This window comes from Rhinatrema bivittatum, chromosome 5, assembly GCF_901001135.1.
Source record: "Rhinatrema bivittatum chromosome 5, aRhiBiv1.1, whole genome shotgun sequence".
NCBI classification, from domain to species: domain Eukaryota; kingdom Metazoa; phylum Chordata; class Amphibia; order Gymnophiona; family Rhinatrematidae; genus Rhinatrema; species Rhinatrema bivittatum.
In genome coordinates, this window is record NC_042619.1 from 12,930,075 (window position 1) to 12,953,612 (window position 23,538).

Here is a 23,538-nt window from a genome sequence, read left to right on the forward strand (position 1 = left end):
GATTTTAGACCGTGCTGGGGAGGAGCCGGCTGTCATTGCACATGTGGGCACCAATGACATAGGAAAATATGGGAAGGAGGTTCTAGAAACCAAATTTAGGCTCTTAGGTAGAAAGCTGAAATGCAGAACCTCCAGGATAGCATTCTCTGAAATGCTCCCTGTTTCATACACAGGTCCCCAACAGGCAGGCAGAGCTCTGGAGTCTCAATACATTGATGAGACGATGGTGCAAAGAAGAGGGATTCAGTTTTGTAAGGAACTGGGGAACCTTTTGGGGAAAGGGGGGGGGGGGGTCTTTTTCTGAAGGGATGGGCTCCACCTTAACCAGGGTGGAACCAGACTGCTGGCGCTAACCTTTAAAAAGGAGATAGAGCAGCTTTTTAACTAGAACAAAGGGGAAAGCCGACAATCGCTTAGAAGCGCATGGTTCAGAGGGAGGTATCTTCAAAGGATACTAATGAAGCATTAGAGTTAGAGAATCCCAACAGAGAGGTTCCAATAATAAGAAAAGTAGTCCAAGTGCCTATAATTAAAACAATCACCTGAGCTAAAAGATTCCAATTTATCCCTATCAATTAAAAAGCAGAATGAAAATACAAACAAAAAACACACTTTGAAATGTTTGTATACTAATGCATAAGTCTAAGTAGTAAGATGGGAGAATCAGAATATATAGAAGAGGTGTTCAAATGGCACAGTTCCCAATGCCTTCAAAACCAGATTAAGATTACAGCTGGAGAGCAGCTCCCTAACCAGAGGTTGCAAATGCTTCACACTTAATACAAATCTAGCCATCTCTGGATGAGATGCCAAGGAGCCATTACAAATTTTTCCATACAGAAATATTCCCTACAAGGCTTTATGTAACAGGTAGATCATATGTAAAGTGCAAGGTCTAAAAGCAGGCAGAAAGCTAAGCAATACGACTGCTAGCAACCTTTTGAAAATCAAAATCAATATTCTTGCAGCTGAATTTTAAAAGCACTTAAACAAGGCCTCAATTCCTCTGGATTTTCCCCAATATCTTAATTGTTAGAAATTTGCTTCTATTACATTTTCCAAAATGACACATACATGCACATTTCAAGGGATACAAAACATAGGCATCAGAACATCCGCTTCCCCACTTACTCCAAAATCAGTGAAAATAGCAGCAGCATTCTAGCCTCCAAGGAATTAACCTAGTCACTGTTTCACAGTAGATTTATTAACTGGTTGATTTACAGCGACTGCATAGTTTTTTGACTTGATCCTTCAGATACCCATGTACCAAGCTTTAAATTCACCGTTGCCTGCCTTAAGTTCTGCGACACTTTGTTACTGTACTCCTCTAAGGAGCCCTAGGCAGAGCGCCATGTAAATACAAAAATATTTACATAAAGCATTTCATCTTCATTGCCTAACAAAGTGTTTCAGGAATTTTTAGGCACTTTTTCTTCAAGAAAATGCCATATGTACCGTACTGGTCGTGTCCATTTGTCTGGCTCCCTTCGTGGCAATACTCTGTGCTGTAGTAAGTTGGATCATGGCAGTAAAGCCAGCGAAGGCAGCATGGGGCTTGGAGTGGTTGCTCAGACATAGATGTCTACAGGATCTAAGCAAGTAGATGCTAGAGTGCGCTATAAGGAAAAAAAAAAAGGCAGCTCCAAGACGGAGCCCTGGAACTAGCGGCAGGTCATACGTGTTGTGCAGGCCAGGGAGCACTACTGTTGGAGGGCACAGAGGCAGGGAAGAGCGGGTTATGGCAATTGCAGCCATGGAGCCACAAGGAGGTGGCTGGTTCTGAAGATGGGACAGAGTCGGGAGAGGAAGAGGACATTGCTAGCCTTTCCAGCAAGGTTGCAAGAGCAAAGACTGCCGATTTTATCCATCTCCCCACCCCCAGCATTCAAAGTATATAGCCTTTCCAACTAGTTAATTTGCTCTGCTTAATGATACAAGACTAAAAATTCCAGGTTTTATGTGAGAAATAAAAATTGAGCTGCTCTAGTGACTGGTACTTTCTAGCATTTTTTCTCTCTCTTTTCTCTTCCTCTTTCAAGTTCCATGAAAACAGAAGTATATAAAAGTAGGTGAGATAAAAGCCAATACCTGTGACACGAGTTTGTGTTTGTCTTCCTGGAATTTCTGCCTTTCTTCAATAACTTTTACTTTGGCATTCTCATATTTATTCGTTATGGTTTCTAGTTTTCTAGTCATATCCTCTAGCTCCCCCTTGCGGTCAGAAATCAGTTTCATGTGCTCTGACTTGAGCACCTCTAGTTCATGGGCATGCATCTCCTTGGACTTGGTCAATTCAGCTTCAAACTTCTTTGTGCCTTGGCTGCTCTCCTCACAGAGACCCTCGTTATCTCTTACGAGTCTGATGTTGGCTTCTTTTAGCTCAGCTACTTGCGTGTGATAATTAGCATTGGTAGCCTGCAGACCTTTCATCAGGTCCTCCTGCTGGGAGCATCTCTCCTTCAAGGACTGGAGTTCCCCTAGATCTGACTTGGCTCTGTCAAGCTCACTTTGCAAACTCTCTTCTACCTTCTGCCGTTGTTCTAGCTCCTTTTTGTGCTTGCTTTCCAACAAGGCTCGGTCTGCCTGCTGTTCCTGGTGAAGGCTTTTTACTACCATTAGCTCTCTAATCAAAGCCTGGGCATTCGTAAGCTCTTGTTGAACAGAAGATGCCAGCTCTTCTTTCTTGGCACATTTCTCTTGCCAAACCTTAATTTCTTGATGGAAATTTGCCTTCAGCTCCTTTTGAGAGTTGAGTTCCTTTTTCAATTCGTCAATGGTCATCCTCTGCTTGGCAGTTTCTTCTTGGAAATTCTGCACTTCAGTTTTTAGCATCTCTGTTGCCCAACTTTTCTCCATTGCCTGTGATGCAGAGCTGGCCACTTCTGCCTGAAACATTTTCATTTTCTCTTCCAGGGCTTTATTTTTTTCAGATTCTCTAGCAACAAAAAGTGTAAGGTCTCCACGCTCCCTGTCTCTCTCTGCAACCTTCAAGTGTAAGTTGGACACTTCTTGCTCCAATTTACTAATCACACGGTTCTTTTTATCTATTTCTTGCTGGTAAACAGTCAATTGTTCTTTCCAGCTACCTGATGACTTATCCTTTTCCAAAGCCTGAGCTCGCATAGATGATAACTCTTCTCCTACTGCAGCAACAGTTCTTTTACTGCACTCTAATTCTTTTCCCTTCTCCATCAGTTCTCTCTTCAGGGTCTCTATGGTGTTCTTTTGCTCAGATTGGATTGATCTGGAATCCCCAAGCTTTTTTTCTAATTCTGAGGTCTTCTCCTTATTCTGAAGGACTTTTGTTTCAAGGGCGTGAAGACTCTCTTGGTGGCGATCTGAAGCCAAGGTCTTTTCTGAAGCAACCAGTTTAGCTTTGTCTGTTTCCTTTTGCAAGCTGGTAATGGCCTTGTATTGCTCTTTACACTTCTGCTCCAATTCTCCTATTTTGGAATGAAGTGTTTTGATCTCTCTGACTTTTTCCCGATGGAGGTCTTGCACAGATATTATCTCTTGCGCTCCATGATGGATCTTTTGCTCTAGATGTTTAATTTCTCTCTCTTTGTCCAGCAGCATAGACTTCAATCCATTTATTTTGGCTTCTCCTGCATTTATAGTTTCTGAGTAACCTTCTATTTCATTATTCTGTTTGGTTATTTGTTCCTTAAGCCCTTCTATGGCTGCCACATTTTCTTGTAGTTGACAAATAGTCTGCTGCTGAACTTTCATCTCCTCTTGCTTTGAGGTACTTTCCACATGCAGCTTGTCTAGTTCCTCTTCCTTCTGCTTTAACAATTCAAGAGACTGGGACAACTCATTCTGCAGGGCATGGATATTTTCTTCATGCTCATTCCCTGACTTCTGCACCTCAGCCTTGGTTAATTTCTCTGCTGCAAGATCTGCCTTTGTTTGTTTGTTGTCTTCCATCAGCTGCTGGATCTTTTTATTTTTGAGGGCCAATTCTTGATCATAATTTTGTTGTACCTCTTTTAATCTCTTCTGCATCTCTTGAAGCTCTTTGCTCAGTTTCTCTGCTTCCAGCTCCTTTTCTTTTACTGATGACATTGTTTTTGATAAGTTGCATTCCAGATTAGCAACCTTTTCAGATTTCTTTTCTCCAAGATGCTTCACTGTGGCTTCTAACTCTGTTTTCTTGAGTCTTTCTTCAGCAAGCTCTCTGCTAGTGATATTGAGATCTTCTGTCACCTTACTTAACTCTGTCTCTAACTGAGAAATATGTTTAGCTTCCTCTTGGTGAGCCAATTCCAGTTTCTTTTCCATAGATTCAGTAAGATCAAGGAGCCTTTTCTCTTCAGACTCCTTCTCCTTAACTAAAGCAAGAGCACTGGAAAGATCAGCTTGCAGAAGTGACACTCTCTCCTTCTGTTCTAAACTTGCCTCCTTCGTGCGCACATCAATTTTGGCCACCTTGGCTTGTTCTGCTTGCAGTTGCTGTAGCACCTGTCCATGGGCTTCTTTCAGTGTTCTGATGGTTTCTTCCGTCTGTGAACAACTCTGGGTCTTGCTATGCTGAGCATCTTCACATTGTTTGCGCCATGAAGCTACCTCACCAGCTAGTTTCTCTTGCTCGCCTTCTTTCTGTGTAATTGTGGCAGATAGTTGAGAGATCTCATGTTGCAATATCTCCAATTTCTCGTGATGCCCAGTCTCAAGCTGCTTCTGCAGAGCTTCAGTCTTTTTAACGTTAGCTTTTTCCTTGCTGAGCTCTTGTAAAATTTGATTTTTGTGTTTTGTTAAATTCTGCACTTCTTGAGCCAGCTCGACTACCTTTCTATCTCCTCCTTCAAGGCTTTCTGAATATCTCTTCTTCTCATTCTCCAAGAGCTCCTGAAGGTTCTTGAGGGTTTCTTCCATTGAGAAAAGTTGATCTTTCAGTCGGGCATTTTCTTCAGTCATTGTGTCCTGGTCAACCAGTTTCTGCTGATGTTCATTCAGATGCACTTTTAATTCCTGGAGTTGTGTATTTAAGGAATCAACTGTTTTTGAGTGGCATTTCATCTGTGTATCATTCTCAGACTCAAGGTTCTGGCATTTAGCAATTAGGTCAAGTATTGTAGCATCCAACTCTTGAACCTTCTGGGTTAATTCTGCCTTTTCTCTCTTCAGCTCTTCTGTGGCCACTTGTAAGGTTTCTTGGACTTGTTCCAAATTTAGGACCTGCTGGGTCAGAGAGCTCATTTTGCTTTCTTTTTCCTTCTTATATTCTTCATATCGGGTCAGAGCAGACTCTTTTTCACTGGCAGTTTTTTTGTGGCGTTCTGTCAATGCTTCTATCTGCTGATCCTTGCTTTTTATCTCCTGATTGAGGTCACCTAATTTTCCATCCTTCTGCTTTAAAGCCTTATCAAGATTGCTCACTTGAAGGCTTAGATCCTGTATAGTCTCCCTGGCAGACTGTTCTTGCTTATGATGGTGGTTGACCAACTGCCCTTTTTGGGTTCTCTCCTCTTCCACCTGGTGATGCAGGCTCTCCAACTCTTTGTTCTTTTGTACAAGGAAGTCATTCAGCTTGGAAATTTCAAGGTTCAAGGTGCTTATCTGAGCAGTTAAATGCTTTTCCTGCACTTGGGCATCTTGTTCTAGCTTTTCTTTTTGTATGTTTATCTGTGAGAGTGAAGTCCGTAAGTCTGTGATAAGATCTGTAAGCTGGCATTTCTCAGCTTCAAACTTGCTCTTTTCGGAGTTTGACTCCTTTTGAAGGTGGTTTTTCTCCCTTTCTAGCTGATGAATCCTCGCTTGCAGCTCTGTCACTTTGGCAGTGAGTTCAGCAACTTCTTGTTTTAAAGATTCAAGCTGGGCAAAAGAGAAATCACAATGTTTTAAGTTTTTATTGTTTTTGAAATATTTTTATTTTAGAGAAGTAACTTTGCAACAGCAAATGAGCCTACACAATACTAAACAGAAATTTAGCTTTGAATAGTTGCTTGGCTGAATTTTGGATGAACTTATAGCATTTGCTTTGACAATCACTTGTAGAATGTTATGTGATTTTTGGTGCTAAAATTTGCTGTCTACAGCATATGCAGGGACCTTCACTATCAGTTTTTCTTTTTTTTTTCCTTTGCCTAGGAATTAGGTTAGAACACAAAAAAGTGGAAAAATGATTTTGCTATACACGCAAGAGAAAAAAATCTGTACAAGTCATTTTTCACCAATTTCTATTTTGTTTTAACACTGACAATTCCAGGAAAAATAAAATAAAAACTGAAAATGAAAGTCCCTAAAGCGAATGTTATGAATTATTTTCTTGTGATAATAAAACAAATGAAAATTGATTCTTACCTGCTAATTTTTGTTCCTGTAATACCACAGAGCAGTCCAGAGAAGTGGGTTGTGTATCCCTACCTGCAGATGGAGTGAGAGAGCAAAAACTTTGGGCATTGCCATATATACTAGAGTGCCACCTGCAGTCCCTCAGTATTGTCCAGTACCAAAGCCCATGCTAACAGAACAAAAAACCAAGGAACGAAGGGTAACAAACAACCAAACCCGGACTACCACTTCACTCTGGAAAAAAACCCCAAACCAAACCAACTGCTAACAAGTGCTCCAGGAATCATATCTGCAAAAAGGAGCTTCCTGAAAAAGTGCAGCCAAATTCTGAGCAAGACAGTCTTTTGGTATCTGAAGAAAGGGGTGGACCTCTGGACTGATCTGTGGTATTACAGGAACGAAAATTAGTAGGTAAGAACCAATTTTCATTTCCTGAACATACCCAGATCAGTCCAGAGAAGTGGGATGTACCCAAGCCACCCTACACTGGGTGGGAACCCGAAAGACCCGCATAAGAACATAAGAACATAAGAAAATGCCATACTGGGTCAGACCAAGGGTCCATCAAGCCCAGCATCCTGTTTCCAACAGTGGCCAATCCAGGCCATAAGAACCTGGCAAGTACCCAAAAACTAAGTCTATTCCATGTAACCATTACTAATGGCAGTGGCTATTCTCTAAGTGAACTTAATAGCATGCAGAACTCTCACCAAAGGACGATTTATCATTAGCTTTAACGTCCAAGCGATAATGCTTAGTGAATGTATGTATAGACGACCATACCGCCGCTCTACAGATTTCCTGAGGCAACAGAAGTTGACACTCCGCCCAGGAAGTAGACTGGGATCTAGTGGAATGAGCTCTGAGACCCAAAGGCACTTGACATCCCCTGGCTATGTATGCCGAGCAAATGGCTTCTTTAATCCACCAAGATATGGTCGCCTTTGATGCTTTGGACCAAAGAGAATGAACAAATGATCGGAACGTTGGAAGTCATTGGTAACCTCCAAATAATGCAATAAGGTGCACCACACGTCCAAAAGATGGAGTTCTCTTTTCTGAGAAAGCTCCCGGGACCACTGCGGAAACCCCGGAAACTCCACCATTTGATTTATGTGGAAGGCCGAAACCACCTTAGGGATGAAAAGACGGAACTGTGCGCAAAGATACCCGATCGTCGTGAATCCGAAGAAACGGGTCCCGGCACGATAGCGCCTGTAATTTCGAGATCCGACGAACCAAGCAAATAGCCACCAAAAAACACCGTTTTCAACTTCAGATCTTTCAGGGATGTCCTGTGAATAGGCTCGAAAGAAGCTTCACACAGTACTCGCAGGACTAAATTCAAACTCCATGCGGGCGTAAATGTTTGACCCCCTTAAGAAACCGAGCAATATCTGGATGCGCTGCTAGCAACCCGCTGTTGAACTTTCCCCTCAAGGCTCCCAGAGCCGCAACTTGTACACGAAGGGAATTGAACCCTAAACCCTTAGCGAGACCCTGCTGCAGAAAATCAAGAACCCGAGGGATCTAGACTATTAAAGGATCGCAAGAACGTTGGTGACACCACATGTCAAACATATGCCAGAGGTGGCCGGACATCTCGCCTGTAGAAGGGTGGAAATGACCTGTTTGGAATAACCCCTCAAGCGTAAATGCTGCCTCTCAAAAGCCAAGCCGCGAGAGAGAAGTGATCCTCCCGATCCGAAAATATGGGCCCTTGCCTGAGCAGGTGTGGCAGATGAGCTAGCTGTAATGGGCCCTTCTAGAGCCATGCGCACCAGATCCGTGAACCATGTACGACGTGGGCACTCTGGTGCTACCAGAACCACCGGTCCCGAGTGGAGCTCTATGCAACTGAGAAGCTGACCTATGAGGGGCCAGGGCGGGAAGGCATACAGGAGAATTCCCGTGGGCCAGGGACACACGAGTGCGTCGATGCCCACGGAGCCCGGCTCTCAGCAACAGCTGAAGAAACGGTCCGTTTTCGCATTCGCCCATGTTGCCATCAAATCTAGCTGAGGAGCTCCCCATTTGGCGCAAATGAGATTCCACGCTTGGAGACAGAGCTCCCACTCTCCTGGATCCAGTTGTTGTCTGCTGAAATAATCGACCTGCACGTTCTCCACTACCACAACATGCGACGCTGCAATGCCCGCGAGATGGCATTCCTCCCAGGCGAACAGTAGACGGGCCTCTAGTGCTACCGCAGGGCTTCGAGTCCAGCCTTGTCGGTTGATGTAGGCTACCGTCGTCGCACTGTCGGAGAAGACTCGCAGGGCTAGACGAACCGCCCTTGTCTCGAGCCGATTTATGGACCAGGATCCTTCCGTCGCCGACCAGAGCCCTTGGGCGGACTTGTCTGCACACACTGCTCCCCAACCTGAGAGACTAGCATTGGTGGAGATTATCTGCCAATCTGGCGGGTCCAAATCCACCCCCCATTCCAGATTGTCGCGCGATAGCCACCACGCCAGATTGACTCTGGGAGCAAAGGCATTGTCAGGTGGAATTGCTCCTATACCAGGCTCCACCGAGACAAAAGTGCACGTTGTAAAGGACGAGTGAGCGAACGCCCATGGAACCAAGTCCAAAGTGGAAGCCATGGAACCCAGGACCTGAAGATGATGCCACACCGTGGGATTGTTCCTCCGAAGAAGGGCATGTACCTGGGCTTGTAACTTCGTTATTCCTGCACCCAGCCCTCCATTGGACCCTCTCCTCCTCCTCCACCTCGTGGCTGTTGACCCCTCCCCCAGCTGGAAGACTGCCCCTGCTTCTAACGAATGTGCTTTTAAATCTCCGTACAGGTACTTGCCTTTCTTTTCTCTGCTCTGCAAGCCAGGATCCAGGGCTTGGATTGAGCTGTTTCCTGCACCCAGCCCTCCATTGGACCCTCTCCTCCTCCTCCACCTCGTGGCTGTTGACCCCTCCCCCAGCTGGAAGACTGCCCTGCTTCTAACGAATGTGCTTTTAAATCTCCGTACAGGTACTTGCCTTTCTTTTCTCTGCTCTGCAAGCCAGGATCCAGGGCTTGGATTGAGCTGTTTCCTGCACCCAGCCCTCCATTGGACCCTCTCCTCCTCCTCCACCTCGTGGCTGTTGACCCCTCCCCCAGCTGGAAGACTGCCCTGCTTCTAACGACTCCGCTTTTAAATCTCTGTGCTGGATGCTAAGACCCATATTGATGACATCACTTTTGAGCGACACAGAAAAGAGTCATCTATAAAAATCTAACCTGGTCAAGCGTCACGCGCCGAAGGAGCGCGACAAAGGGGCCTGCCCCTTTGAGCGCCCCTTCGGGCAGCCACTTCGGACCGCCCTGAAGGACCCTAAAGTACTACACGGACCTCCTTCTCACCCAGCAGTCCCTTTTGACCCTGAGGTATCGCTGCTCACTTGCCAGCCTCTCAGCCAAGACCCATCCAGCTCCAGGACCTCCGAGTGAGTGGGCACCTCCTCAAAGTGCCTATCTCACCTCTCACAGGTGCTCATGAGCCTGCCTCCCAGCCACTGGACTACTCCCCCTAACACCTTAAATTGCTCTATTCTGTTATTTGTGCATGTTATCTAAGCTGTATAACCTGCATTGTATAACCTGCATGGTACACTATTTACACCTCTTACCCTACCTAATCAGCTTTGTGCCCTTCCCTCAGTGCCCTTCTCTCAGTTTAACTCCTTGATACCTTAATCCCCGCCTTGTACTACCCTATATCCTCTCAGTTTCCTTTTTACCTACCCCCTCTCCCTCCCTCCTCCTTTGCCTACTCACCCACTATGACCACACAACACATCAACCGCATCCACCTCCCCCACAACAGACTCCCCCATCCCCATCCCCCCCGTCCCACCCCCCCCCTACAAATCCCTCCTCCCTATCCTCACTACCCCCCTCAACCAATTCCTTGGACTCACTACCCTCTCCATCATTCTGTTCAACGCCCAATCACTCTCCAAAAAAACCCCCATCCTAAATGACCTCCTCACTGACACCAAGCCAGACATCTGTGCCATCACGGAAACCTGGCTCAAAGAAACAGACATTGTCCTCCTGAACCAGCTACCTACACAATCCTATGAATTCCTATCCATTCCAAGACCCAAGAAAAGAGGAGGTGGCATCCTCCTAGCCTTCAAGAAACACCTTAATCTCAAACTCTCCCACACCACATCACCCTCCAAGCTAGAAATTGGCCTCTTCAAAGCCCCCTCACTGCAAATCTGTCTCATTTATGCCCCTCCTGGATCCATCGAACGGGACCCCTCCCCCTTAATTGAATTCTTATCTGCCAACATAAACATTGAAATCCCTTCCATCATACTAGGAGACTTCAACCTCCATGTCGATGCCACCCCCCTTACCCCTTCTTGTGAGGCATTCCTTACTGCACTCCAAGCTCTAGGCCTTAGACAAATTGTTGCCTCCCCCACGCACCAAGCTGGTCACTCCCTTGACCTTATATTCATCAACCACTGCTTCCTACCATCCCACCCCCCCACCTGCTCCCCTGTACCTTGGTCCGACCACTTCCTCATAAAAGCCCTCCTCCCCTTAACTTCCCTACTACCCCCACTCCCTCAAACACCACCACCTTCAGGAAACCCTGCTCTGGAGATGAACTGGCTCTTGCCATTTCCAACACATCCACTAGCCTTGACTGCTCCAGTCCAGAGACTGCCATCAAATCCTGGCTCAGCATGACTCTTGAAATTGCTGACAAACTATGCCCCATCTCCAGACGTAACATTACCCAACCCACAAAAAATCATCAACCCTGGTACACGACTGAACTAAGATCCCTAAAAAATACCCTCAGGCAGCGTGAGAGAAACTGGCGTAAAGCCCCCTCACCCCAACTTGCCTCAAGTTTCAAAACTACCCTTCACCAATATAGAATAACCACCCTCAAAACAAAAAGAGACTACTTTTCAGCTAAGATCCACCAATACATGTACAACCCGAAAGCCCTTTTCAATTATGTTGCCAACCTCACCAAATCCTCTCAGCCCACTATCCCTGAGAATGATGCCTCCACTAAGAGCGAAGAAATCGCCCAGTATTTCCTCACAAAAATCACCAACATCCTCCGCAGATTTCAACACCCTTCTCCATCCACCTCCCCTTCCCCCTCCCTCCAACCTTCCCCCACTTCACCCACCCTCCAAACCCTTGACCTGACTTCCGCTAAAGAAGTGGAATCTATTCTCAGAAAACTCAAACCAGCTTCCCACCCTTCAGACACCATTCCCACAAAATCCCTCCTCTCCATCCCGAACACTATATCCAAACCCATCGCAGACATCATAAACTCCTCCCTCTCTTCAGGCTCTGTCCCAGATGCTCTTAAACAAGCTATTGTCAAGCCCCTCCTAAAAAAACCAACACTAGACCCTAAAGACCCCGCTAACTTCCGCCCTATCTCTAACCTGCCCTTCCTATCCAAAATTATGGAAAAGATTGTAAACATCCAACTTACAGAATATTTAGAAAGCAACAACATTCTGCATCCAGCCCAATACGGCTTCCGTAAATACCTCAATACAGAAACCCTCCTGCTCTCCCTCACGGACCACTTACTCATAGGCATGGACCGAGGCAACTGTTACCTCCTCGCCCTACTCGACATCTCAGCTGCCTTTGATACCATCAACCATAACCTCCTCATCAACCGGCTATCCGAAATAGGCATCTCAGGCCTAGCCCTACTATGGTTTAAAACCTACTTATCTAACAGAAAGTTCTCCGTCAAGATAGGAAACGCCAACTCCACACTCTATCCCTTGTCTCAAGGTGTCCCACAAGGCTCCTCCCTCTCCTCCACCCTTTTCAACATTTATCTCACACCTCTATGTCAGCTCCTCACAGACCTCGGCCTCAAATTCTACCTCTATGCAGATGACATTCAAATCGTCATTCCCATTCACAACTCTCTCTCAGATGCCCTTGCCTTCTGGAACACATGTCTTGCCAACATCAATGACTTCCTCACCAACATCCACCTCGCTCTAAACTCCTCCAAAACAGAGCTGCTCCTTATCTCTCCTCACCTCCCTCCCAAACCACCGATCTCCAACGATCCAGCTTTCAACGTCATAACACCCCAACCCACAGTAAGAGACCTTGGGGTTATCATAGATCAACAACTCAATCTCAAAAAACAGATCAACTCCATCCTCAAAGAAGGTTTCTTCAAGCTTCACATCCTGAAGAAACTCAGACCCCTCCTCCACTATCATGACTTCCGCACCGTCGTCCAAGCCACCCTTTCCTCAAAGCTGGACTACTGTAATGCCCTCTTCCTTGGCCTACCCTCCTCCACCACCAAGCCCTTACAAATGCTCCAGAATGCCATCGCCAGGGTCATCACCAACTCAAGGAAAGCTGATCACATTACCCCAATACTCAAAGAACTCCACTGGCTCCCCATCGCATCCCGAATTCTCTTCAAAATTCTAACCATAGTGCACAAGTCCATCCACTCGCACAATTCCAATTGGTTGGATGAACCCTTTCGTCCTATACGCACTGAACGACCCACTCGCACTGTCAACAAAGGCACCCTCTCCATTCCCCCTTTGAAAAAAGCCCACCTCTCCTCTACTAGGGACCGTGCACTATCCATTGCAGGCCCTAAACAATGGAACGCCCTCCCTACCACTCTCAGGCTAGAGCCATGTTACGCCAAGTTCAGAAAAAAACTTAAAACATGGCTCTTCCGACAAGCCTACCCTGATTAAGTACACCGACTTCTGCAAGTATCTTGCCTACGCCTTGTATATTCCTGTAAATAGTCCGTTGCAGTTTTTATTTATTGCTTTAATTCCTCCACCTCCTGCTCTTTGTATACTCCTCCTTGTTCGCCCTCCCTGTTCATTGTAATTTCTACCTTTAAAGTTACATTGTAAACCGGTATGATGTATGCATACTAATACCGGTATATAAAAGTTTTTAAATAAATAAATAAAAAAATAAGAAACACCTTTCCTTGCAAAGTATCGCATTGCGCCCCCAGATAAATCAGTCGCTGAGTGGGTTCCAAGTGACGTCTGCACATTGATTACCCATCTGAGCGACCGCAACATGAACATCACCATGTGCACCGATCTCTAGCAGTCCTCCTGAGACTTCGCGCGAATCAGCCAATCTTCCAGGTATGGGTGAACCAAGATCCCCTCCTTCTGAAGGAAGGCTGCCACCACTACCATAACCTTGGTGAACGCTCGTGTACAAATGGAAGGACTCTAAATTGGAAGTGCTGACCCAGGACCTTGAATCACAGAAATTTCTGGTGTCCCAGCCGGATTGGTATATGCAAATACGCCTCTGAGGTCCAGGGAAGCTAGAAACTCCCCTTTCCGTACCGCAGCCATCACCGTTCTCAGTGTTTCCATCCAAAAGCAAGGCACCCGAAAACAACAGTTCACCTTCTGCAGATCGAGGATAGGCCGAAACGTGCCCTTCTTCTTGGGGACCACAAAGTAAACAGAGTACCGGCCCCGTCCCTGCTGAGCCTCCAGGACTGGGACAATAGCTTGGAGTTCGAGAAGGCGTTGTAGCATCACCCTGACTGCTTCGCATTTGCTGCTTGAGGCCACGTGGTTCTCCACAAACACCTCCCGAACCAGACGCGAGAACTCCAGCGGGTAGCCATCTCTGATCACCTCCAAGACCCAACGGTCTTGGAGGTGTAAAAGTTGGATAATCTGCCTCCGACAGCTGCGACAACGGAATGGGTGCTCGTGGCTTCATTGGGGGGTTTTACCACTTCCTGCACTTAGATGTCCCGAATCTCATCCGGGTCGGCAACCCCCCCGAGAAAGGAAGGGGGCGGAGTAGTTTTGAGACATCGGATTCCACCGTGACAGTAGGGAATGTTGTAGGGGCCGCATGTGGGCCCTTGCCCACAGGACAACTTCTATGGTTGATGCCATGAGTCCGAAGAATTGGAGATAGCCCCATGCCGTGGGTAGAGGGAGTTCAACAACGCTCGTAGTTGTGCCATCAATCTCCTTCTCCTTGTTGGGGGAAGGGTGACTTTGTTCCCTTTGGTGTCGAACCGGACTCCCAGGTACTCTAGGGATTGGGAGGGCTGCAGGTGGTTCTTGGGTGTGTTGACGACCCACCTGAGGTTCTGCAGTAATTCCATGGTGGCTTTCCTCTGGCGATTTCTCTCTGATCAGCCAATCGTCCAGGTATGGATGCACGAGGATCCCTTCTTTCCTCAGTGTCGCCACTACTATCACCATGATCTTGGTGAACGTTCGGGGAGCCATAGCTAGCCCGAACGGTAGGCCTGGAGCTGGTAGTGATGGCCCAATATCGCGAAGCCTAGGAAACGCTGATGGAGGCGATGGATCGGTATGTGGAGATAGGCTTCCGACATATCCAGGGAGGTCAGGAATTCTCCCGGTTGTACCGCCTTTATGACTGAAAGCTGGGTTTCCATGTGGAAGCGGGGTACCTTCAGGTAGCGACTGACGGTCTTGAGGTCCAGTATGGGTCGGAATGTTCCCTCTTTCTTGGGCACGATGAAGTAGATGGAATAGTGCCCAGAATTTTGTTGGTGCGTGGGCACTGGTATTGCCTTTAAGGCGAGTAGTTTTGATAGCGTGGTTTCCACTGCCTTCCTCTTGGAGAGGTTGTGGCACGGAGAAATCACAAACTTGTCCGGGGGGATGCTGTGGAAGTCCAGGTAGTATCCCTCTCGGATGATGGCTAGGACCCAATTGTCCGATGTTATTTCGACTCATCTTTGGTAGAATCGGGCAAGCCTACCCCCTCTGATCTCTTCCTGTAGATGGGTTTGCTGATTCTCATTGCGTGTTGCGGCTGGGGCCTGGTCGGAGCCGGCTCCTCTTTTGTTTTGTCTGTTCTGAAAGGACTGTCCCCTGCCGGCGGGGGGCTTGGTAAGGATCCTCTGCCCTTGGGTGCCCAGGGAGAGTGGCGTTGGTTCCTCTTGTTCCTGTCCTCCGGTAGACGGGGTACTGGGGACTCGCCCCATTTGCCGGCTAATTTGTCCAGGTCGCTTCCGAATAGGAGTGTTCCTCTAAAGGGCATTCTCATGAGCCTCGTCTCAGAGGTCGCGTCGGCTGACCAGCTTCGGATACAGAGGTGTCTTCTGTCTGCCACTATGGACGAGAAGCTCCTGGCTGAGGTGTGTATCAGGTCTGAGGTCGCATTCGTGAGGAATGATATTGCCGGGTCTAATGCCTCGATTGGCGTATTTGCGTCCCTAGCCATAGCCAGGCAGGCACATGATACAGCAGGCTGTAAGGTCATAGCTGATACATCGTAAGTCTGCTTGAGGATGGATTCCTGCCATCTGTCATTGGCATCCTTGAGTGAAGCTCCTCCCTCAACTGGTATGGTAGTGCGCTTTGTGGTGGCACAGACCAGGGCGTCGACCTTGGGAAACCTCAGGAGTTCCTTCATTGCGGGGTCCAAGGGGTAGAGAGCTTCTAGGGCTCGACCTCCCTTAAAGGTGGCCTCTGAAGCGTCCCATTCCAGGTCGATCAGTTGTTGTACAGCTTGTAGTGCAGGGAAAAGGCGTGAGGTCTGGCGAAGCCTGGCCAGGAAGAGGCTCGCCTTGGACTCTGCTGTGTTGCATGTGTTCAGGATGGCCAATGCCTTCAGACTCGTGGCTATGAGATCTGATAATTCGTCTTTTGGAAAGAAGCGCATCATGGTGCGATACAGTTCCGTTCCTGGAGGGAGTTCCCCCTCTTCCAGGGGTTCTGATTCCTCCTCAGAGTCATCTGTGTTCCCTAAGGGGAGGTATTTGTCCAGGGGAGGCTCATCTGGTGGAGGCCGGGAGGGGCCTGGGAGGTTCTGGACCACTGGCGGGGGTTGTGGTTGTGCCTCTGGTGGCCCTGTCTGTGCGTGGATGTAGGATTGCAGCTCAGCGAAAAATCTCGCCCAGGTGAAGTTGCCTGGGACCACATTGGGTCCGACAGCACTCCCCGAGGGGCCGAGTCGGGGATCTAGAGGTCTGGGGTAGTCTCGCTGGTGGATCCGGAGTCCTCTACAGGCTGAGGGTGACCTTGTCTCTGTTCCCTCCGAGCTTCTTTGCATAGCAGGCACAGGGCAGAAGTCACCTCGGGCTGCGCCGCTCTCAGGTGGCATGCCGGGCAGAGGACTGGGCCTTTAGCTGTCTTGGACGGCTGTGCCATGATTTGCGCATGTATCCTGTACAGGTGCGCATGCCGGGAGGCCTGGTTATGAGCTCTGGGTGCACCTACGTTATATGTGCGTGGGAACGGAAGATGCGTGTGTGGCTGTGCGCGCGGGCCTAGTTGTGCGCTAAGCACCCCTGAGCATGCCGCTGTGCGCATGGTCCCGATGTGCGCATCGCTGTGAGCACGGTGTAGATGCTCGCCGCTATGTGCACAAGTACTTTGTGCACCCGGCTCAGTTGTGCAGACAATGCGGCAACCAGAGGGGGAAAAGGTGCCGGCGACCACACAGAAAGATGGCAGCCCCTCCAGGGGGTCTCCACGAGAGAGGACCCTCTTGCCAGATCGGGTTCTAGCCTGGACGGGGCTGCTCAACCCTATTGTACAGACGCCGGAAGGACGATCTGTGCAGTTGTCCGAGCCTCGGAGACCGGAGACTTAGAGAAAGTTTTCTACCTTACCTTGTCTTGGCACTTCCCGGTCCTCTGCCGGGCGGTCTCCGGCTGCGGGGGGAGAGGGAATTACCTCCACTGCCGCGCTCTGTTCTGCACCCACTGCCTCTCAGCCGCTCCCTTTTCAGGGGTCTAAGTCCAAGCCGGGTCGGCTACAGGACCGAGGCTGCCTCTCAGCCGCTCCGGGCTAAGTCCATGCCGGGACCAAGGCTTACTTCTGAGGGATCTCGGAAATCACCTCAGGAAATCTCGACTGGGAGAGGGACCCTTAGGTATCACCGCAGGAGAACGGGGCTCGTTATGGAGGTAAGGTTTTCTTTTTCTTCTTTAAATTTGGAGTTTGGTTTTCTAACGCTGTGCAAGCGTGTGTGAAGTCCCTAACTGCTACGGAGACGGAAAAATCTGGAGAGCAAAGCCTCGTGCATGGGTATATGTAATGCTGACGTCAGATTGAAATCTGACTCCGTCTCCAACTGCTATCAGGAGCACACTATACCCATTGGTCCTGAGTCCATCTGCCTCACGCTAGGAAAAGAAAAATTCAAACTAAAGACTGCAGGCGTTCATCTCTACCATCTGCTGGAGTCAGAGAAATACTGAGGGACTGCAGGTGGCACTCTAGTATATATGGCAGTGCCCAAAGTTTTTGCTCTCTGACTCCATCTGCTAGTAGGGATACATAACCCACTTCTCTGGACTGATCTGGGTATGTTCAGGAAATAAGAATTAGCATCAGGAAGTCAGTTAAACATTTTGGAAGTCAAAACTTTCATGCAGTCTGGAAATTATTTGTCTTAGTAAGTGAAAATACAGGGTCAGCCTGATGGCTCAGCAGCAAGCATACTGAACACAGCTGTGTGAAAACTCCAAGTCCAATTTCTATTCCTTGGGCTGGCCACCACAGGGGATGCTATGGAATGGAGGGAGTGCCAGTCACCACTTAAAAGCAAAATATATAGGCTAGTTCAAGATTGCACTTGTGCCAGGCTCTGCAGGCAATCATGGTCCATGTCTCTTAGCCAGAAAATTGTTGCTGAGACTTGTCAGTTAACAGGACAATAGCTTTCAACTCAACATTCCTCCCACCCCTTTTCCTGGATAAAAAGAGAGAAGGCAGGGTGTCCCTGGGGGTGGGGGAAGGATGCACTTAAGCTTAGCTGGGTAGCATCAATACTGAGCAGTTCCCAGATAAGCTTACCTGAGTAAGTTTGCTCGTGAAAAACCACTGTCTTAAAGTATATTCAGCAGCAGACTTCCCTAGGTGAATCCCGCTGCTCACCTAAAATTAATATGATAACTTTATGCTTCCCAGGCTGCTGAATTTGGACCACTTAAGTGTTTACTAAGTTATCAAACTTATCCCCTCATTTATCAAAATGTGCTAAGGCGTTTTCACATGCGATAAGTTTTAACGCATGTGAAAATGCCTTTAATGCATGCGATAGCACCATATCGTGTGGTGCGATGCAAATCCGAAAAAGGGGAGGAGTTAGGGGCAGAAGTGGGCTGGGTTTACGATTTTCCGAAGATCTATCGCTCGGCTTTAACGCCGATTTTAGCTACAACGTTTTCAGTAGCGTTAAGCCGTGCGATAGCTTGCGTTACGGGGCGGTAAGGTGTTAGTGCATTTAGCAATGTCTCCTCAAAGGACTGTTTTAGTAGGTTTGATGCTCCTGGAGCACCAGCCTAGCCATCTAGAGAGAGTGAGTGAGAGAGAGAGAACGCTCTCTCTCTCTCAGGACTATTAAAAATGGTCCCCCAGTGGTTGTATGCAGGAAATACAACAGGTCTGGCACTTATCGCAAAGTGTGAAAAAGTTATAGCAATTTGCGCTAACTTAGCTCTTTGCATAGGTATTAGCGCAAATTGCGATAAACTGTTTATTAGCATTAAACACGCCCCTTTTGCTATCGCATGCGATACTTATCGCATTTTGATAAATCCAGGCCTTAATTTCCAGCATCTAACAAAAATTCTACTTGCTTATAAAACATGATTGTGTCCTGCTTCATGAACCAAAATTACACTTTTTGGGTTGGGAGAAGGTTGGCAGTTCCCTTCTGGTTCTTTGGGCTTCCAGCTCAAACTGGAACCAAAGATGGGTTCTGGTGCCTTGAGCCTTAATTCGCAACTACAGTTGTGCTCACAAGTTTACATACCCCTGGCAGAATTTGTAAGATGTGTAACATTTTAAGAAATGGGATCAATGCAAGGAGGAAGGACACGAAAGTTCAGCAATCTCCATAGAGTTCAAATACAAGACTTTTTTAAAACTGTGTACAAGCAAACAAGAGTTCAATTGCCAGCATCAAGCCAAAAAGGTTATGACAATAGATTCACGGTCCCCGACAAGGGTCGTGTCTTGAAGAGACTAGGGTTGGGAGGGAACCTAGAGAAAGCAGTAAAAAATTTAGAATAAAATATTGAAACAAGGACATGCATATCTGAGAACACAGAGAGAATATAAAGAAAATGTAGACAGGAAACATAAAATCCTTTTCACACTGATATATCCAAGTATACTTTTGTTTACATTAGTCAACTTACAGTTAATGCAATATGTAGACCGTAAATCCAACAAAACCCTTACCCACAAGTAGCTGAAAAATCATCTAAACTAAGCAGGTTGAGTGAGCTGAGTCTAAAAAAATCACAAAAAGGTCAGTAAATTAAAAGGACAGGAAGCAAAAAATAAAATAAATTGTAGTAAATAAAATCTTCTTAAAAGAAAATGGGGCTGTCAAGTCACTTACCCCCAAGGCAGAGATATAAGGAAATTTCATAACGCTTTAAAAGAAATGTTTATAGAAGAAAATCCAGATATCCCAAGACAAACAGCAGGAGCACTACTGGCATGCCTCTCCTATAATAGCAGATTAGAGGAGTCCTCAAACACCCAGCTATGCAGTGGGGGAGAAGAGTAATGTATTGGGACGACTCCCATCGTGGCATGATGGATGATGGCACACAAACAAATCAAAATGTGTCACACTGCATTTTGAAGAAAGAGGGGAACGGCACGAATTAAGAGGTAAAGTAAACAGTGAGCCATATGAGAAAAAAGGGGGTAGGAATGGTAAAGCAGATAGATTAATATGCAAGTGTGCCATACTGGGAAAAAATGTTTGCTATTAAGCCTTTTAGGCAGATTCCAAGTCTGAAGGTACAAAGTGAACAAAAACAAAAATGAAAAAAGATAAAAGATACTTAAAGAGGATGGATTGTAAAAGAACAGAGGGGATATGGGTAAGAGTGTTCCTTACCAAAGAAGCTTTTGTGACAGGCTTAGCGGGGAAATCTGAGGAAAGGAGAGAAATACAGAGGGTAACGAATTTCAACAAAAAATCAAAAGCAAAGATTGAAAACGAAATCAAAACTGCACACAAACTGAACTCACCAGGCTGTGGAGCAGGCAGAGCTTGCTGAAGGACAGCGCCAAAGGGTTGCAAAACTTATTTTATTTAGATTTTTATATTCCGCTTTGTGGCACTTCAAAGCGTACATCAAAGCGGATTACGTTCAGGTACTATCCCCACAAAACCTGTTATACTGGTTAGGGCGCGCAACAGAGATCACATGACGACTGACCAGAGCGTCAGGAGCTTGAGAGGACCTCCCAAAACGTGACATCAAAAAGGGATTCCCCTTTAAGGAGGATGATGGGCAATGGGAAAACACAAAGGAGGGAGGGGGGAAAAGAAAACAGCTGAAGAGGGCAGAAAAGATAAAAAAAGGGGGATAAATAAAAATGTGTATAAATGGGAGAAGGGGAAGTGAAGGGGAGGACAAAGGTTAAAGGAAAAATAAAAATAAAAATAGAAGGGGAGAGAAAGGGTGGGAGGGAGAGGCAAGGGGAAAAGGAAAAGGGGGAGGAAGCATAAACAGGAGGAAGGAAGGATAGAGGGGATGGTGAAAAAGGAGGGGGGAAGAGGGAAGGGGGCCCCTAAAAGGGAAAAAAAAAAAGGACACAGAAAATACATGAAAAGGAAACAATTGTTCGCAAAGATTTAAAGACTGACCACTCAATGCTGACATTCAATCCGGATGAGGAAATGGAGTTCAATCTATGAATCTACCTCTGCTCTTGTTGGCGGAGTGTCAAAGGAAAATTGCCTCCATGTGGAGAGGGGGCGACAGATTTCAGGAGCAGTGAAACGTATATCCTCCAGAGAATGTTGAAGATCCTCCCAATGTTGGACAAGAGGGGGCACTTTCTTTATGGAGTCTATGGCAGGAGCAATGTTCCAAAATACGCATGCGTATCTTACGTAAAGTCTTGCCGACATATAACAGTGGGCAGGGACACGAAATTGCATATACGACTCCAGTGGTGGAACAGTCAGAGTTGAAACATACGATGCGAGTAAGGGTCAATGACGATAAAGACAAAGAAAATGGACAGTCTTTACATCAGCTATAAGGAGTGTGGCCATTCATGGTTGGTAAAGGAGGAGAGGGTAGACTGCGTACACCAAAATATCACAAATTGTGTCCTCTTTTGAATGTAAATGTTTTTGGAAAATGGGATGTGGTTGTAAGCAAGTCCAATATTGACAGATAATGGCACAAACATGTCACTATCTGACGAGTAGGGCATTACACAGGTGACGACTTCAGTAGACGGGGCAGTTTCACAAATAACAGATCACGGTTGATGTTGAGGGCATGTTTAAAAGCTTTTTTAATAGTTTTAGACGGGTAACCTTGCTGTGAGAAATTCTGGGACATAGTTTGTGCTTGAGTGAAATAATCAGCACAGGTCGAACCGAGTTGGCGTAAACAGGAAAACTGACCAGTGGGGATACTATCCGTTAAATGGTGGGGATGACAACTATTGTACAAAAGTAAAGTCTGTCAGTAGGTTTTCTAAAGATGGACGTAGAGAAACGTCCATCCTGAAAATAGATTTTCTTTTCTAGATCTTACAGTATGTGGATGGACGGTGGCCGAGAAATGAAGGTAATTGTTACGCAAGTTTAACCAGTCTAGAAACATATAAAACTGAATTTCGGTACCCGTCCAAATTAAAAATGTATCATCGACATAACTTAACCATATGGTGATGAATGGCCAAAAGGAAGAAGGATAGAGAACCTTACTTTCAAAATCAGTAACATAAAGGCAAGCAATGTCAGGGGCCATGGTGGCCCCCATGGCTGTGCCTTTAATCTGTTGATATATGGTCCCATTAAATGAGAAGAAATTCTGAGTGAGTGCAATACTTGTAAAGGCCACTAAAAAAAAAAAAAAAAAATATATATATATATATATATATATATATATATAAAAAAAAGAGTTGGGGCAATGTCCGTACAATATGTGAGGACTGCCTGAACAATTGTAATCGCCTCCGACTGCGGAATATTAGTGTAAAGTGACTCGATATCCATAGTGACTAACAGTATCTGAGAAGTAATATTGGGTAAGGAGTTAATCAAAGAGATAAAATGAGAGAAGTCATGATTTGGCTAGGGAGCTAACATTTTAAGAAAACATGAGTGATCAGATACCACACGCCTGTTATTTTTAATGTGTTTCAAATTAACTTATTATGCATCACAGAATAGAAAAATCATTACACAAACCATAGCAATAAGGGAAATGAATAAAATGGTCCTGTTCAAAAGCTTCCATACTCTTAGTCCTTAATATCATGTATTGCCCTTCTTGCATCAATGACAGCTTACAGTCTTTTGTGATAGCTGTGAATGGTGCCCTTTATTTTCTCATGTGGTAAAGCTGCCCCATTCCTCTTGGCAAAAAGCCTTCAGATCCTGTAAATTCTTTGATTAAGGACAGGAGACAGATGGCCACTCCAGAACCTTCACTTTCTTCTGCTGCAGCCACTGAAGGGTTGACTTGGCCTTATGTTTCTGATCATTGTCATGTTGGAAAGTCCAAGTGCACCCCATGCGTAGCTCCTGACTGTTGAATGCAAATTCCCCTCCAATATTTGCTGATAAGACGCTGCATTTATCTTGCATCAATTTTGAATGAATTCCCTGTGATGCTGTATAACACCTCCCAAAACAGCAGGGATCCACCTCCATACTGTTATGCTCAGGCTTGTGAACCCTTGGCCGACAGGAGGATGGTATACCTTTCGGAAGATCCATAGGTTCTCTCGTCGGGTGGCGAGGCAGAGCAGAAGACGGGACCAGCTGACCCTCGGCACTGGAGACTGAGGCGACTGCAGAGGCGAGAAGAGGAGCTGTGTCTTCACCACTGGACGTCTGCGATCCCCCCAGGAGGAGCCCGTAGGGACCCAGACCGCTGGGACTTAGGTGGACCTATGAGAGGTCAAGGATTCGGTGCACGGGCTGACTGGAGCTTCGCCCTGGAAGCTCGCGGTCCCCCTGGGAGGAGCCGTAGGGACCCGGTCCGCTGGGACTTAGGCGGGCCCTTGGAGACGGTAGTCTAGAAGGAGTCCTAGGTCAAGTGCCAGAGGGTCGTTGCTCACCAGTCCGAGGTCACACACCGAGGGATCACCACTTGCCAGTCCAAAGTCACAAACCAGAGAATCACCGCTTGCCAATCCGAAGTCAGGAACTGGGAACACCAAGACGTAACAGGAACAAAGATCCAAAGCTCAAGGAACTCACTGTAGAAGCAG

At 46.6% G+C, this 23,538-nt stretch overlaps 1 protein-coding gene across 6 annotated transcripts in view; it reads right to left on the reverse strand.

Annotated features, from left to right (window-relative positions):
- NUMA1 (nuclear mitotic apparatus protein 1) overlaps nt 1-23,538 on the reverse strand; it is a 503,280-nt gene that overhangs the window by 189,367 nt on the left and 290,375 nt on the right. For all 6 annotated transcript variants that reach the window (XM_029602025.1, XM_029602029.1, XM_029602028.1 and 3 more), the window contains exon 14: nt 2,092-5,817. In XM_029602025.1, coding sequence (XP_029457885.1) covers nt 2,092-5,817 — 3,726 coding nt within the window. The remainder of the gene's footprint in view (nt 1-2,091; nt 5,818-23,538) is intronic.